This window comes from Neohortaea acidophila, assembly GCF_010093505.1.
Source record: "Neohortaea acidophila strain CBS 113389 unplaced genomic scaffold BDY17scaffold_6, whole genome shotgun sequence".
Classification (NCBI taxonomy): Eukaryota; Fungi; Ascomycota; class Dothideomycetes; order Mycosphaerellales; family Teratosphaeriaceae; genus Neohortaea; species Neohortaea acidophila.
The window spans coordinates 885,318-899,389 of NW_022985515.1; the positions used below are offsets into that span (position 1 = coordinate 885,318).

At 58.1% G+C, this 14,072-nt stretch overlaps 7 protein-coding genes across 7 annotated transcripts; 3 read left to right on the forward strand and 4 right to left on the reverse strand.

Annotated features, from left to right (window-relative positions):
* Nucleotides 1-55: 55 nt before the first annotated feature.
* On the reverse strand, nt 56-1,103 carry BDY17DRAFT_298878 (uncharacterized protein). Its single transcript, XM_033733814.1, has 2 exons — nt 813-1,103; nt 56-753 (listed from the first exon to the last, which is right to left on the reverse strand). Exons 1-2 carry the CDS (start codon nt 945-947, stop codon nt 424-426), a joined length of 465 nt encoding a protein of 154 aa, XP_033589206.1. The 5' UTR covers nt 948-1,103; the 3' UTR covers nt 56-423.
* Nucleotides 1,104-2,531, reverse strand: BDY17DRAFT_298879 (threonine aldolase). The gene has a single exon (XM_033733815.1). The coding sequence runs from the start codon at nt 2,460-2,462 to the stop codon at nt 1,194-1,196; it is 1,269 nt and encodes a 422-aa protein (XP_033589207.1). The 5' UTR covers nt 2,463-2,531; the 3' UTR covers nt 1,104-1,193.
* Nucleotides 2,532-2,733: 202 nt separating this feature from the next.
* On the forward strand, nt 2,734-3,478 carry BDY17DRAFT_317248 (U1 zinc finger-domain-containing protein; the record flags this gene model as incomplete). Its single annotated transcript, XM_033736077.1, has 3 exons — nt 2,734-3,079; nt 3,144-3,353; nt 3,414-3,478. The coding sequence occupies 3 exons, from the start codon at nt 2,734-2,736 to the stop codon at nt 3,476-3,478; spliced, it is 621 nt and encodes a 206-aa protein (XP_033589208.1).
* Nucleotides 3,479-3,598: 120 nt separating this feature from the next.
* BDY17DRAFT_163559 (WD40-repeat-containing domain protein) lies at nt 3,599-5,402 on the forward strand. Its single transcript, XM_033729742.1, has 4 exons — nt 3,599-3,600; nt 3,662-4,027; nt 4,090-4,534; nt 4,730-5,402. The coding sequence occupies exons 2-4, from the start codon at nt 3,780-3,782 to the stop codon at nt 5,153-5,155; spliced, it is 1,119 nt and encodes a 372-aa protein (XP_033589209.1). The 5' UTR covers nt 3,599-3,600; nt 3,662-3,779; the 3' UTR covers nt 5,156-5,402.
* Nucleotides 5,403-5,519: 117 nt separating this feature from the next.
* BDY17DRAFT_311085 (uncharacterized protein) lies at nt 5,520-9,697 on the reverse strand (the record flags this gene model as incomplete). Its single annotated transcript, XM_033735499.1, has 2 exons — nt 5,520-9,229; nt 9,307-9,697. 2 exons carry the CDS (start codon nt 9,695-9,697, stop codon nt 5,520-5,522), a joined length of 4,101 nt encoding a protein of 1,366 aa, XP_033589210.1.
* A 725-nt stretch (nt 9,698-10,422) lies between these two features.
* On the forward strand, nt 10,423-11,520 carry BDY17DRAFT_324909 (ribosomal protein L22/L17; the record flags this gene model as incomplete). The annotated part of the gene is made up of 2 exons (XM_033737279.1): nt 10,423-10,462; nt 10,523-11,520. The coding sequence occupies 2 exons, from the start codon at nt 10,423-10,425 to the stop codon at nt 11,518-11,520; spliced, it is 1,038 nt and encodes a 345-aa protein (XP_033589211.1).
* Nucleotides 11,505-13,400, reverse strand: BDY17DRAFT_163564 (uncharacterized protein). Its single transcript, XM_033729743.1, has one exon. The coding sequence runs from the start codon at nt 13,256-13,258 to the stop codon at nt 11,588-11,590; it is 1,671 nt and encodes a 556-aa protein (XP_033589212.1). The 5' UTR covers nt 13,259-13,400; the 3' UTR covers nt 11,505-11,587.
* Between the last annotated feature and the right edge of the window lie 672 nt (nt 13,401-14,072).

Below are 14,072 nucleotides of genomic sequence, written 5' to 3' on the forward strand. Positions count from 1 at the left end.
GTCGTGGCGCGTCAGCCAATCAGGTGGAAGAGCAGACAACCTCGATCATTTCATTCTCGACTGGCGCCGCTTCACTTGGCCGTTTCACCTTGTCAGTTAGTGGACGAGCGTGGCACGCCACATTATGGTCTAGTTGGAATCGTTATAGCTGTTCGGAGAGTCACAATCGTCGAGAAAATCGATGTCTTGTCTTGGGTGCGACGGGCTCTCGGATGCCTCCTATGTCCTCGATTGCCGCTTCGGGGGCGATGGTACCGAGCATATGCACTTCGTGCTTCCGCGCCGTCTCAGCCCACAGATGAATGTGTAATGCCGTTTGCGAAGCCCCTGAACGTCATGCACAATATTCTAACGGCCAGCGACTGACTATTCAATGTCCACTAGTCAAACTGAGTAATGTGGCCTTTTGACCTTCGGCTGCGCTCATCTGGCAGCTTTGCCTCCTTTCTTCCGCTCCGTTCCCACCAGCTCTTGTTGTAGCTGTCCTGCGGCCGCATTGCTCGTCTCGTCATTATGATCGCTGTCGTCGACGATCTCGAAGATCCCAGGCAGACCGAGGGTCTGGTGACTCGTCTCCGCAATCCTCTTCCGCTTCCTACTTGCGCCGGGAAGGGACTGTTGAGGCACACCCTTGCGATTCTCCTGTTGACTCTCCTCCTCCCATCTCTGAAGGATGGCCTGTTCCTCTTTGTTCTCCAGCGAATGGAAGGAAGCGTGGTGTTGACATCCATCACATTCAAACGATGTAGCCGCCTGCTCGCTTGTTGTCAGTGTCCAGCCTCGTCGACTGCGGATGAGAATCGATCGGTCACCTTGATGGGATGCAGCATGAAACGAAGACAGGGACATGCTGGCAACACGAGGGAAAACTTGTAGTTACAGCGCCCTCGCGGAGGCTGGTAAGACATCGCTGCCCAGACGCCGCTGGTTGGCGTGATGGTTGCCATCGTCCACCATCCCACGATGCGAGCAGGGCGATGACAGGCTTGGGGCAGGCTTCGACTTGTGTTGATTGTGAAGCTCTCTCAAAGATGCGACAGGCGGGCACTTCCGGTAAGGTATTCAGGTTTCACAGCCGCCATCAGTCTCCGCGCACGGCTGGCGCGTGCTCCCAATTACGCTCAAAGCTTAAATCGCGGTCTCACGTGCGCAACACAGGCCTCTCTCATATGCTTGCAGGTTGTGCTCTATCTCTATATATGACCATTCGGTGTACCTAGGAAAGACAGAACAGCTGCCACCTCTTCGACCTGGGCATCTGTGGTTGCGAAGCTTGTAACAAATCGACACACCACCTCGTCTGGCTTAATGCTCACCGTGGAAGGCGTCGGCCATTCCAGGAAGACGATTTCCTTCGCCTCAAGCTGCGCAGCGTGCTTTTGGTTAAGAATGACAAACAGCTCGTTGGCTTGAGGCTGCTGCACCAGTCGCACACCCGCCGATGCAAACACTTCCCCGAGTCTCTTGCACAGTCTATTCGAATGCTGTGCAATTTGAAGCCAGAGCTCGTCTTTCAAATATGCGTCCAGCTGAGCCGAGATGAAACGCGACTTGGAGAAGAGTTGGGCAGCGCGCTTGCGGATGTAGGGAAAGTCTTCCGATCGGCCTTGCTGGGAGCTGTTGAAGAACAGAACGGCCTCGCCACACCAGCACCCGTTCTTGGTGGCTCCAAAGGAGAGAATATCCACGCCTCGCCTCCAAGTTGCCTCCGCCGGACTGGCGGCGAGATGCGCAAGGGCATTCGCAAATCGAGCTCCGTCCATGTGCAGTGTCAGTTTGTATTCTTTGGCAATCGCGCTGATCTCATTCAATTCCTCGAGGGAGTAGACCGTGCCGCTCTCGGTGGGATTCGTAACACTGATGGCCACAGGTCGTCCTCCATGCACGTCGTAGGCAGCATAGCGAGCGACTTCGGTGCGCAATTTGGCCGGATCCATCTTGCCATTGAGACCATCCACTTGCGCAAGCCGTACTTGCCCGCCAGACAGATATTCTGGCGCGCCACACTCGTCCACGACTACGTGGGATTCGCGGTGTGCAAATACAACAGCCCCCGGCTTGGCCAGACAATTAAGAGCCAGAGAATTGGCTGCTGTACCGGTGGCAACAAAATAGACCGTAAGGTCATCGTGCTCGAAGACGCTTTTGAAGCGCTCCACAACAGCGGCGTCCAGTTCGGATTCACTGTATGGCTTCGCGTATCCGGTGGCGTGCGTGACCAGGCTTTGTGCAATCGTTGGATGGGCTCCCGCCCAGTTGTCCGATCCGAAATTCATCGCCATTGTGGTGGTATTAGAAGAGTGCCTGCAATCCTTGAAGCTGCTCGTGTTTGAACGTGGACTCGATATGCTAGCGATGTTTCCGCGGGCTAACTGCGTCAGATCTGGGCGAGGCCTTGGTATAGTTGCATGCTGAGAGATTGCTCGACCCGCGCAGCTTAACAGGCGATGATTCATCCGCATTCGTGAATCATTTGTGCGGCCAAAGGCAAAGCCAGGGCATGAAGATCGGTGCGAACGCGCACTGGTTAGGTAAGCAAGCAACTTCCCGTTGATTTTAAGCTCAAAGCTTAAACCGCGCCCTCGCATAACCAGAGCTTCCTTCACGTTCTCACATTTTCCAAACCCAACTCAAGTCCCCGTCCTCCATCACCCTCCCCGCACGGCACGTCGGCCACCATTACTGCCGCAGCAACGGGAGTCGATTACACCTCGATCGAAGCGACTCGCAATCATGCCGAAATTCTTCTGCGACTACTGCGATGTCTACCTCACGCACGATTCGATGTCGGTCCGCAAAGCGCACAACAGCGGCCGGAACCACCTGCGCAACGTGGTAGACTACTACCAGCAAATCGGGCATGAAAAGGCACAGAGCGTCATCGACTCCATCACCAATTCATACGCTGCAGAAGGACAGAGTGGGAACAATCCTATGCTACAACATGCGCCTGGGGGCTTCCCCGGTGCACCACCAGCGTTGGGCGGAGCCGCAGGTGGACCGCCTGGCCCTCCAGGAATGCCACCGGGCTTCCCTCCCGGCATGCCCGGGGCACCAGGTGGACATGGCATGCCACCAGGTATGTGGCAGCGCATAAATTGCCCACTCGTAGCATGAGCGGCGATACTCACAAGCACAAACAGGCATGCCACCACTACCTCCGGGCTTTCCCCTCCCACAACCAGGCGGACGCGGGATGCCGAGCTTTCCTCCAGGCTTTCCCATGCCGCCTCAGGGCATGCCGCCTGGCTTCCCGCCTATTCCAGGACAAGCAGGTTCTCCGCCCCAAAACATGCCTTTCCCTCCCCCAGGCTCTATGCCCCCCGGCTTCCCTCCTAGCGGCGGCTTCCAAGGTCCACCGGGAGGCCCGCGCCCAGGGTCACAGGTGGGATCACAGATGAGTCCTCCACCAGGCACGAATGGATTCGGAGGTGGTCCTCCGCCAATGGGGCGCGGACAAGGCATGCACGACGGATGAAAGGACTGTGGGAGAAGTTCAAAGAAGAGGCGTGCAATCGGTCTACACTCCCAAAGACGAGTGGTCGGTGTTACTTTTAGCGAGGCGTTGGTGGAGATATCTCGAGCATGAACCTTCGATAAGTATGTCCTCAACTTTACGCGTTCACTTCTATGACTGGCGCTAAAATATATGCCCGTCTAGCCATCCAGACCAGCGAGTGTGTCCGTGTGTTCTGCGACCTGCAAAATTGTCAAACCACGCTTCACTCGTGCAATCGTCGAGGCAGCATCAGCACTCATATCTGCCGGCGGAGGTTGTGATGACTAAGCTTGGTGAAATCTTGGCGCTCCCACCACGGGTCTCAGACTTTTGGATCCTGAACTTCACGACTTTTTCCAAGCTTGCGACCACCAAAACACGCCCGCACCACTCCCCAACTCACTTATCTCCTGCCTCTTTGCCCTTCTTCCACGCATTCCAACCAATCATGGCTGAACAACTCGTCCTCCGCGGCACCCTCGAGGGCCACACTGGCTGGGTCACGTCTTTGGCTACGTCGCTCGAGAAGTACGCTCACCCAACTAGCCTCGACACACTATTAGAGCGCAATGAATCTGACTGTCCGCCAGCCCTAACATGCTTCTGTCCGGCTCTCGTGACAAGACCCTCATCATCTGGAACTTGACCCGTGACGATACCTCCTACGGTTACCCCAAGCGCTCCCTCCACGGCCACTCCCACATTGTTTCCGACTGTGTCATCTCTTCCGATGGCGCGTATGCTCTGTCTTCGTCCTGGGACAAGACTCTCCGCCTGTGGGAGCTGAGCACCGGCCAGACCACCCGTCGCTTCGTCGGTCACAGCAAGGACGTCCTCTCCGTCTCCTTCTCCGCCGACAACCGCCAGATCGTCAGTGGCAGCCGCGATGGCACCATCAAGCTGTGGAACACCCTCGGTGACTGCAAGTTCACCATCACCGACAAGGGCCACACCGAGTGGGTGAGCTGCGTGCGATTCAGCCCCAACCCGCAAAACCCCGTCATCGTCTCCGCCGGCTGGGACAAATACGTCAAGGTATGTCACATCTTCATTCGAGTGCTTAGTTGGTTGGGTGATATGATGTCGTTTTATTACGTATTTGCTACTTCAGAGCCTTTCGGGCTATGAGACATAACCTGCCTTCACTGGCGCTCTGATCTGCCCTCAGCTTCCAGCTCTTTGCTGCTGTACACCCTGCATTAGCAGTCGCTGACATTCATCGTTCAACAGGTTTGGGAACTCGCCAACTGCCGCATCCAGACCGACCACATCGGCCACACTGGCTACATCAACACCGTCACCATCTCCCCCGACGGCTCCCTCTGCGCCAGCGGTGGCAAGGACGGCACCACCATGCTGTGGGATCTTAACGAGTCGAAGCACCTCTACTCGCTTGCCGCCGGCGACGAGATCCACGCCCTCGTCTTCTCCCCCAACCGCTACTGGCTCTGCGCCGCCACTTCCAGCTCCATCATCATTTTCGATCTGGAGAAGAAGAGCAAGGTGGATGAGCTGAAGCCCGAATACATGGAGGTCGGCAAGAAGAGCCGCGAGCCCGAGTGCGTCAGTTTGGCCTGGAGCGCCGATGGCCAGACGCTGTTCGCCGGCTACACGGACAACAAGATCCGCGCCTGGGGTGTCATGAGCCGCGCCTAAACGCGAGACTGCATGATGTAGGAGGATGGAAGTTCTGAGATATGGCACGATGATGCTCGATGCGAGGATCGCTGGTTTGCGCGGCTGCTGTGGTGCTGGCAGATCAGTGACTTCCGATGAAAGGTCGTAGCGGTGCACGTGTCTAGATAGTTCGGTCGCTCATTGTGTCTCATTCGACTCTCGTCTACTCGCCCTGTTCTCAAGCTCTATCCACACAACTAGACCTCTTTCAATGGCCACCTTCTGCCGTTTTGAATGATCGTATGAGGCGGAGAGAAAGACGACGGTCAAGCGGAATTACATTAAGAGCTATCAAAGTTTTCCCGCGTTCCAAGGCCGGAGCGTCTGCCGCGTCGAAGCCTCCTCATTCCTTGCCCGCATTCGACTCCTCAGCGGCCTCCTTGCTCTTGATGAACATGTTACGGAAGTCGTCGTTGCTCTTCGCAGGCTTCCCCTGCTGCTGTGCATCGGCTGCATCAGCAACAGTAGTCGTCTCACCACTGCTCCTGCCCGCACCCACAGCGGAGGGGCCGCCTCTCTTGAAACCCAGACCGCCACGTCTTCCACCTCGTTGCGTTGGACGAACGATCGAAGGCGGTCTCATGTCCCCTGCAGTTGCGGCTGAATGACCACTTCCCCTTTGCACCGCAGACGACGACGGCTGCTGCCCATCGCCATCCTGCCTCTGCTTCACCTTCGTAAGCAAGTCCGCCACGTCGCCCGTCTTCACATCTGCGCCGAGAGCAGCACAGTCCACGCCCTGCCGCACGTTGAAGGCGTCTTGGACGTTCTTGAACTCCACAATCGCGCCATTGTCGCGTCTGCGCAGCTGGATCTGCAGAATGGGGCCGTGCTCTTCCATGGCGGAGCGGATGCGAGCGTCGTTGACCGTGTCGGGGAGATTGAAAATGGCGATTTTGCGCTCGCGCGCCGTCTTGTAGGACTCGTCGGCGGGGTTGTTGCTGGAGTGCATCGACGCGTCTGAGCTGCGGCGACCATTTGCGTCCGGCTCGGGCGAAGCGGAGTGAGCCTGGCTCACGATGATGTTCTCCTTCTTTGCGCGGTCGAGCGGCGCAGCGCGGCCCTTGGCGGAGGCGAGCTCGACGTGCAAGATACGATCGTGGAAGGGCTTGTTGTCTGCTTCGAGCGCGGCATGGGCTCCGTCTGCGGTGGCGTAGATGACGAAGGCGGTTCCAGTCTTCTTTCCGTTGACCAACTTCACCAGGTTCATGCTGACGACCGTGCCGTACTTCTCAAAGAACGCTTTGATCTCTTCATCCGGGGCGGTCCGCTCGATATTCTTGACAAACAGCTCACGGCCTTCGGCTTGCGCACCCGCGCGCTGCTTCTTCGCTTCCGGGTCCGAGATCTTGGCCAGCAGCTTGTGACTGCCATCGAGCATCTTCCCGTCCATTGCAGCCTCCGCTGCTTTGGCCATGTCAGATGTCAAGAATTGTACATAGCAGAAGCGGCGTCTGTTGTTGTACTTGAGCGACGGGAACCGAACGCTCAAGATTTCACCGTAGCTCTCAAACAGCTTGCGGATGGCCAGCTCGTCGTGTTCGGGCGGATAGTTCGCCACGTAAAGCGTGCTTTGGGTGCCGCTTTGAATACGCACTTCTTTCCCTTTGAGCATCTTGCCATCACGTGTCCGGGCCGCCAGCACGTCTTCTTGCGCCTCAAACTCCACCGTTGCGGTCGCGGTGTCACGATGCTCATCGAGGCGGATGTTAATCGAGACTGGGGCGCCGATGTCGCGGAAGAATTTCTTCACGTCAAGTTCTTCGACATCTGCAGGCAAATCGCTGATGGTGATGGTGTTGTGCTCGCGGTCGCGCTTCACCTGAGCACTTGACGAGGCAGACGGCTCATGTGCAGGGTTTCCAGGTGCGCTGGGGTCTGCTCTTTGCTCTTCAGTCTTCGTCTTTTTCTCGCTATGGCCGTTGAAGGGGGGCTCATCGCTTCGCTTCCGTTTGTCGCCTGCGACTGAACCACCACCTTGACCACCCTGCGCCGTAGCCAATTTGGCCTCCAACTGCGCTTGTGATGCCGCCTGCTGCGCCGCTTCCATGCCCTGGGCTGCCTCCGCGGCTTCGGCCGCTTTTCGCCAAGCCAAGTGTTTCGCGACCTCTCGTGCTTCAATAATGGCGCTTCGCAATCTCTGCCCGGACTCGTGTTGCTGGAAGTGGTTGATATACATGTCCAAGACCTTTTCGGGCCAGTCGATCTCACGCTGTGACAATGCCTCTTGGAGGACAGCAGACGCTTTGTCCGGGCCGTTGTCAGGGGTCTCGACGCGAGTGCGATCTTTGATCCGATCGTAGCCCCAGATCCACAGCTCCCAGTTGTAATATTTCGACCAGAAATCGAACGAGTTCTTCTGCGTCTTCACGAGGTTCTGGTAGATCTTTCGAGCATCCTCAAAGCGACGGGCTTCAGACAGGAACTTGATCTGGATTTGCTCGAGGCGGAACAATGGGTCGCCTTGGAAGTCCTTGCCATATATCTTCTTGCCGGCTTGTTGAATGTCTTCAAGAGCCATGGTGATGCCCACTTCTGCCGTATCAATGTCGTCTTCGGAGCTCGCCGTGGCGAAGGCGTGCCTTCGGAGAAAGCTACACCATTGTTGCAAGACTTTTACCATCTCTTCCATTCCGCCAACATCGAGGAGACCGGAATTGGTCGCGCGATGCTTCGTCGCTTCGATCTCATGATGTGGCCTACCGTCGACGGCCAACTGAAGGATCCTACGGGCCCACAGCTCACCAGACCACGGGCAGTGTCGCGTTCCACGTTCGATAAGCGGCAGCACGGGCGTGGATGAGCCCGAGCTGATGACAAAATCCACGTAGTCGATCCACCACTCTGTATGGGTAGGGAAACGCAAGAGCGCCCGCTCATACAGCGCACTCCTCAGCTCCTTGTCCAGTGCCGAACGGTTCTTCTGCTTCCTCTCGCGGTTTCGTTCCCATTGAATGTATTGAGTAAATTGGTTGAAGATGTCATCCCGATTGCCTGCGTCGATGGCTCTCTGGAGATTGGATTCGTGGGGCTCGCGTTGGCTCATCTGTGCCTTGGCCGGCCCCGTCAGACTCTGAACCTCTGCCATGATGGCCTCCCAATTCCCGCTTTCGTACTTGGACACAATCGACCAGAACATCTGCGACGTCTCTTCCCACGTAGCGTGTGGGAATTGCAAACGTGCCACGTACATCCCACGCAGCCGCTCGATTTCGCCGGGCTTGGGCGTAGTCGGGAAATCCTCCTGCACCAGCTCGGCGTAGCGGTTCCAGACCACGTGGCTTTCGTCAACACGCCACTGGGTTGATGCAATGGCCTGCTCCAACACATCAATGACGAGATGGCGGGTGAAGAGGTCTTTGCAGAGCGCCTTGTCCTCCTCCGTCCATCTCGAGTGGGAGGCGGGATCGGGGGAAGAAGTGGTGTTGCATGCGACGTAGTTGATCCAGACCCAGCCAGCGTACATTTGCCATAACTTGACCGACGCCGGCTCATCTGCCACGGCTTTCTGGAACAGCTCAGTGATGGCGAGACGCTCCTCACTTGAAGTGGCTACGCGGATCTCATCCGACAGCCAGTCATCCCAGAGATCCTCGCCAACGGCGAACCGCGTATCCATGGCTTCACGAGCTTGGCGTAGCTCGGTGAGCAGGGGAAAGTCGGGAGGGGGTGCTCCTTGGTCTGGCGGCGCACCGTCCGCAGAAGGTGCGGCATGGGCGATGAAGGCGGCATGGAGGATGTTGATGAGCTCCACATGCGAGTCGTACGCGTATGAGTTGTCGGCGAGATAGGTGAGCAGATCTGTGACGCGTTGTGTCTGGGCTTCGGACAGGACGTTGGAGGCAACGGCGCGAGGGGGCGGCGTTTGCGCGGCCGCCTCGGACATGGTGAGGTCGACGACGGATTTGCGAGAGTTCCTCAGATAGTCCTGCGGACGGATGGGTGGGGGTTGGGGGTTGAGTGCAGGTGAACGCGATGTGCTGGGCACGGAAGAGCGGAAGTTGTTGGCTGAGAGAGGCCGGGTGGTTTGTTGCCGTTGCATCGAGGCCAAGTCTGGAAGCGGGAAGTCAGCTTTTGCATGCTTTGTGTTACCAACGAGAAAAGTCTAAATTTTGGGGAGATCAACGCACCTGCCAACGTTTCCATCTGGGGCGTGGAGGAAGTTCTCCGAGCGGAGGTTATAGGTTGATAGAGAGTCTGCGCCACACCTCCATGGGGAGGAGGAGCGCTAGAGGAGGCGGCGGGATGACTGGTGGGTGGGGGATGGAGGGGGCGGAAATTTGGGACTGTCCCGCGCGAAGCAGAGGGGCCGGGGAAGGCGTGGGAAGAGGCTGAGGGAAAGGCAGCAGTTGACCTGTCAGATTCGGGAGAGCGCGATTCCTCCTGCGACACCTCTCTGTTCAGCGCAGAGCGCTTGCGCGAAGCATAGGGCGTGGCCGCCTTGGCGGGCGGGCTGGCCGATGACGAGGAATCATCGCGGGCAGGAGAGTCGGAGGGGGAGAGGAGAGCGTTGATGTTCATTCTTCGGCTGAGGCGGAGACACGTTTAAAAGACCGTCCACAAACTGACCGGCACCAACAGAGCGACGACGTTCATGATAAGCCCATGGGATCCGAGGTGCGCAGCGAGTAGGCGGATGGACGGGCGGAGGGCACGTGTGAGCGATCGGAAGGACCGTCTCCGAGCTTTGCCCGTGGGATGATAGGTGCAAGTCTCAGTGGGTCGCGATTCCGGCGACTCAATGCGAATACACGAGGTTCTGGTTAGAATTGGTGACGGTTCCGGCAGATGTCGAGATTTGATCCCTGCCCGGTTCCTGGGTGTCGTAGGCGTGCTGCAGCTCGCACGGGCGCGTGCAGAACGTGGCGCTGGGATCGGATGGTCCGCGCGGAGGATGGCCAGGAAGGGAATGCGCCACGCGAGCGACGGAGGGACCGGAGAGAGATGGGAGGAGAGGGAGAGATGGAGTGAGGAGGAGGAGAGGCAGAGGAGGAAACGGGGCAGAAGTTCGCGCACGCACGAGGCCTGCCTCGATGCAGTCTAGAACGGGAGATCTGCGCTGCCAAGGCTACGCACCAACACGTTGCCGTGTGCCGACCGGCAAAGTCCCGTTGCAGGCACACCTCACCTGCTCACCCTTCGGCCCAAGCTCCGAGCAAGACTTCACGACTCGTCTGCACAGTATTCATCACTACAGTATCCGCCCTCTGCATTCTTCCGCTCATCATCCCCCCTTCCACCCCTCAATGAGCGTGTCAATGCACTCGAGTGGCGTTGCGTGGAGATGTGAGTCTCCCCCTTCTCCCTTCATTCTCTCCCTTCGCGCACCACTAATATTGTCGCCAGGTCTCTTCTGCCGCTCCCTGCCCACTCGTCCACGCCATCCCACCCGCCTCTTCACCATCAGTGCTCAGACGAGAGCCGATGAAGGCGAGGGCTCCTCCAATCCCCTGATCGAGCAATACCAAAAGGACAATGTTGGCAAGACTGCTCAGACCCCGGCGCTTCCCCGACCCGGTGATCTGGCCGCCTCGTCCATCTTCGAAGACGACCGCCGAGCCCAAGCAATGGCAAGCCGAGCGCGAGCAATCGAACAGGGTGAAGAAGAAGAGGACGAGGGCCGGCAACGAAGAGACCCTCGCTCCACCCTTCGAGTGCTCGATCCCGACCCCAATTCCCGCGAACGATGGGAACGCAAAAAAGTCATCCAGATGGTGCGGAAAGGTGGGCGACTCTCGAAGGCGCAGTTCATCAAACGCACCGAGCGCGAGCACTTGGTGAAGAGCCACAACATGAAGACATCCGTCAAGAAGCTGGGCATGCTCGCGCGCCAGATCGCCGGAAAGAATGTCGACGATGCCATTTTGCAGATGCGCTTCAGCAAGAAGAAGGCGGCGACGGAGATTCGGAAACAGCTGGAGACGGCGAGAGACGAGGCGGTGGTGACGCGCGGCATGGGGTTGGGCAAGGTGAACGGTACAGAAGACGCAAGCAGTTCCGACGGCGCGACTGCGGCAGAGGGAAAGAAAGCAGACGAGGAACTCCACATCCGCCTGAAGAGCGGCAAGCGCCATGTGGTTTCGGATCGCTCCAGCATCTACATCGATCAGGCATGGGTTGGCCGGGGACCGTACGGCAGATTGCCCGACTATCGAGCCAAGGGCAGACTCTTCATCATGCGAACGCCCTTCACGAGTCTGAGCTTGCTTCTGAAAGAAGAGGCCACTCGCATCCGGGAGTATGAGGAACGCGAAGAGAAGCGCACTCGACGGAGACTGGACAAGGTATGGACGGCTCTGCGCGACCGGCCCATCTCGACGCAGAGGCAGTGGTATAGCTGGTGAAGCGGTGTCAAACTCCAACGCTGCGTGTCAAATGCAGTCTCTATACATGTAACATCGCTAGCAGGCATTATGTAGTCATATCGAGCATCATTTGCATGCGCTCAGAAGAGCACTTCAGCACATTCAGCGCTTCCTTGTCCGCGCTGGCCTTGAAGCCCACCTTCTTCCTCCCATCCCACCCTGTCTTCTCGGTGCGCGCTGTGATGCCCTGCTGGACGAGATTGCGAAGGCCTCGCGTGGCCGCCAAACCGCCAGTGGTCCACAGCGACCTCAGCAGACTTTCAAGGAGAAGACTGACTTTGGCATTGTCGACCGCGCTTGTGTTGCTTGCCGCATGAGGGGCGTAGTATGTTTCAAAGTCGCCTTGCGTGGGAGGAGTCTCGCTGTACGGTGGTGCAGTGGCTACCAGCAGTGGCCGCAGCAGCATCTGATTCAGGGAGGCCTGGCTTTGTTGGGGTAGATACGCTTTCGCCGGCAGAGTGAATTGCTGGAAGACTGGGAGCGGCAGGGGGCGGATGAACTCGGTGTACAGATCAAAGAGATCCTCGCTGTCGAGGAAGCCGTTGGGGTTGGCAGCACAGAAGTGCGCAAGGAACGCGAGGAGTCGCTGGCGGAGGCGAACTGCATCCATGCCGCCCCATGCTTCCACATCAGTCTGGAGAGGGGTGTCGTCTGTGGGTCTGCGGTCGCTGGACTCCTCATCACTCTCTTCCCCACCGTCAGTCGCTGTATTGCTCCGCGGGGCACTGTGGATAGCCGTTGCAGATCTTGAGCGGCGTAAGGAGCCGCCTGGACTGTCCTCATCCGACTCGTCGAGGTAGTCGCCGAACTCGCCGTTATCGAGGTCCAGCTTTCGACGTTTGGCGAATAGGTCTTCCCGAGGCTGCTTGGGTGGCTTCGTCTCGTTGCGCCAGATTTCGCCAAACTCGGCGAGACTCTTGGACGACCCGTTTGCGAAGATGGCACGCATTACTCTGCGTTTATTGTTGCGTCCTTGGCCGATGAGTGATAGGTAGTGTGCGAATAGTGAATCCTTGAGTGATTCCTGAACGGCCGTAGTACCTCCAGATTGGTAAGCGGCTTTGGCGGCGGGTAGCCGCTCGGCCAGGTCGTCTTCGAGCACATCCAACAGGAAGGCAAGTAGCAGTTTCCATCTCGCCCATCTCTTAGGATGAGCAACGGCGCAGTTCAGCGCCCAGCCAACGATGCTCCAGAAGTCCGGGGCTTGGTTCCATAAGGAGCCTTGGTTGGCGTAAGTGGAGTGGAGGGACGCATCGTTCACGTCCTCCTCCACGCTGATGAGCTCCGACGCTCGGGACTTGGCGCGCTGGAAGCGGGAGGACAGAGCGTCGGCATTGAAGCAGAATGCGTGATGGAGTGACGCGTTGCGTGGGCCGAGAATGGCGTTGACGTGGCGGAGATACCTCAAGGCGTCATCGGCAGCGGCGTGTTTGTCGGTGGAGGATGTTCGGGAGGTCAGCTGGGGGTGAACGACGAGAGTGGCAGCAAAGGCCAGGTAGTGTGGCGGAGGGAGGTGAGCCGGGGCCAAGCTGCCCGTGCCTGCAGTCAGGGCGGCTGAAAGGAGGGCGAAGGCTTGGGAGTATAGCTTCTCCTCGAGCGTGGCCTGGCACAGGTCGAGAAGCGCGGGATTCAGTGGTTTCGCATGGCGGTATCGAGACGCGGGGGCAGCCAGGTCAGGACTGGATTTGGAACTGGCCGGGATGGACAGGCGACGCATATCGATGCGTGACGCGTGAAGAGTGACACGGCGGAGTACCTCTGCATGTGGATGGAGGGTGCTTGATAGAGAGTGGTGGCTCACTCATATGGGGCGAGGTTCGCGGCAGGCTACGTGCCAGAAGATGTGGTTCGCCTTTCCGCTCGCTGGCGGCCTGGCACTTCTCGCAAACTCGAGATATACAGTGTAGCAGGCCGTAGACTAAGTCCAAGGCTTGTTGAGGCTTGTTGAAAGGGAGATGGTACATGCAGGACGGCTGCTAGAAGAAATGCTACTACTGTGAATGAGAGGCTGTCCAGAACAGGGCAGGCGTGTCGCCGGTCGCAGCTGCCCCAAACCACGCGACCCCTGCAGTAGATTGGCAGTAGCTTCCATGTCGCCTTCCTTGTTCGATCCTCCACATGTCAAACACGAAACGTCAATCGCAACCCCACTTGACGATGCATGCACAGATGAGTGGAAGCAGTCAGAAGGCAATGCGATCCCGACCAGTCTTCTTCGTTTTCGTCTTCATCTCCAACCCCCACGATGGGGTTCGCTAGCGTTGCATCAGGGCGCAACCCCGACATGCGGTGGCGCACGCCAGGCCACGAATTCCGTGTCGCACGCAGCTGCGTGGCCCGCACGCTCCCTCCGATCGAGCACGGCGATGAGGTGAGTCACCCGCAACAGGGTTCCAGAGATCATCGACAAAAGGCGTGCTACCTCCCACCCATGTCTCGGTTGCAGTTGGCCCCAGTCGGCATCCATGTCCCGACGGCCGTCTATCGAGATCCGTGCCGATCGCTGTCTGTTGCAACATTCATCTCCGCCG

Excerpts from the sequence above, each read along its gene's own strand:
- BDY17DRAFT_298878 (XM_033733814.1), bottom strand. The coding sequence starts at position 947 with ATGGCAACCATCACGCCAACCAGCGGCGTCTGGGCAGCGATGTCTTAC. Across the intron at positions 754-812 it reads TCATGCTGCATCCCATCAAG|GCGGCTACATCGTTTGAATG; the intron begins GTGACCGATCGA and ends ACAAGCGAGCAG.
- BDY17DRAFT_163564 (XM_033729743.1), bottom strand. The coding sequence starts at position 13,258 with ATGCGTCGCCTGTCCATCCCGGCCAGTTCCAAATCCAGTCCTGACCTG.
- BDY17DRAFT_298879 (XM_033733815.1), bottom strand. The coding sequence starts at position 2,462 with ATGCGGATGAATCATCGCCTGTTAAGCTGCGCGGGTCGAGCAATCTCT.
- BDY17DRAFT_163559 (XM_033729742.1), top strand. The coding sequence starts at position 3,780 with ATGACTAAGCTTGGTGAAATCTTGGCGCTCCCACCACGGGTCTCAGAC. Across the intron at positions 4,028-4,089 it reads TTGGCTACGTCGCTCGAGAA|CCCTAACATGCTTCTGTCCG; the intron begins GTACGCTCACCC and ends ACTGTCCGCCAG. Across the intron at positions 4,535-4,729 it reads GCTGGGACAAATACGTCAAG|GTTTGGGAACTCGCCAACTG; the intron begins GTATGTCACATC and ends ATCGTTCAACAG.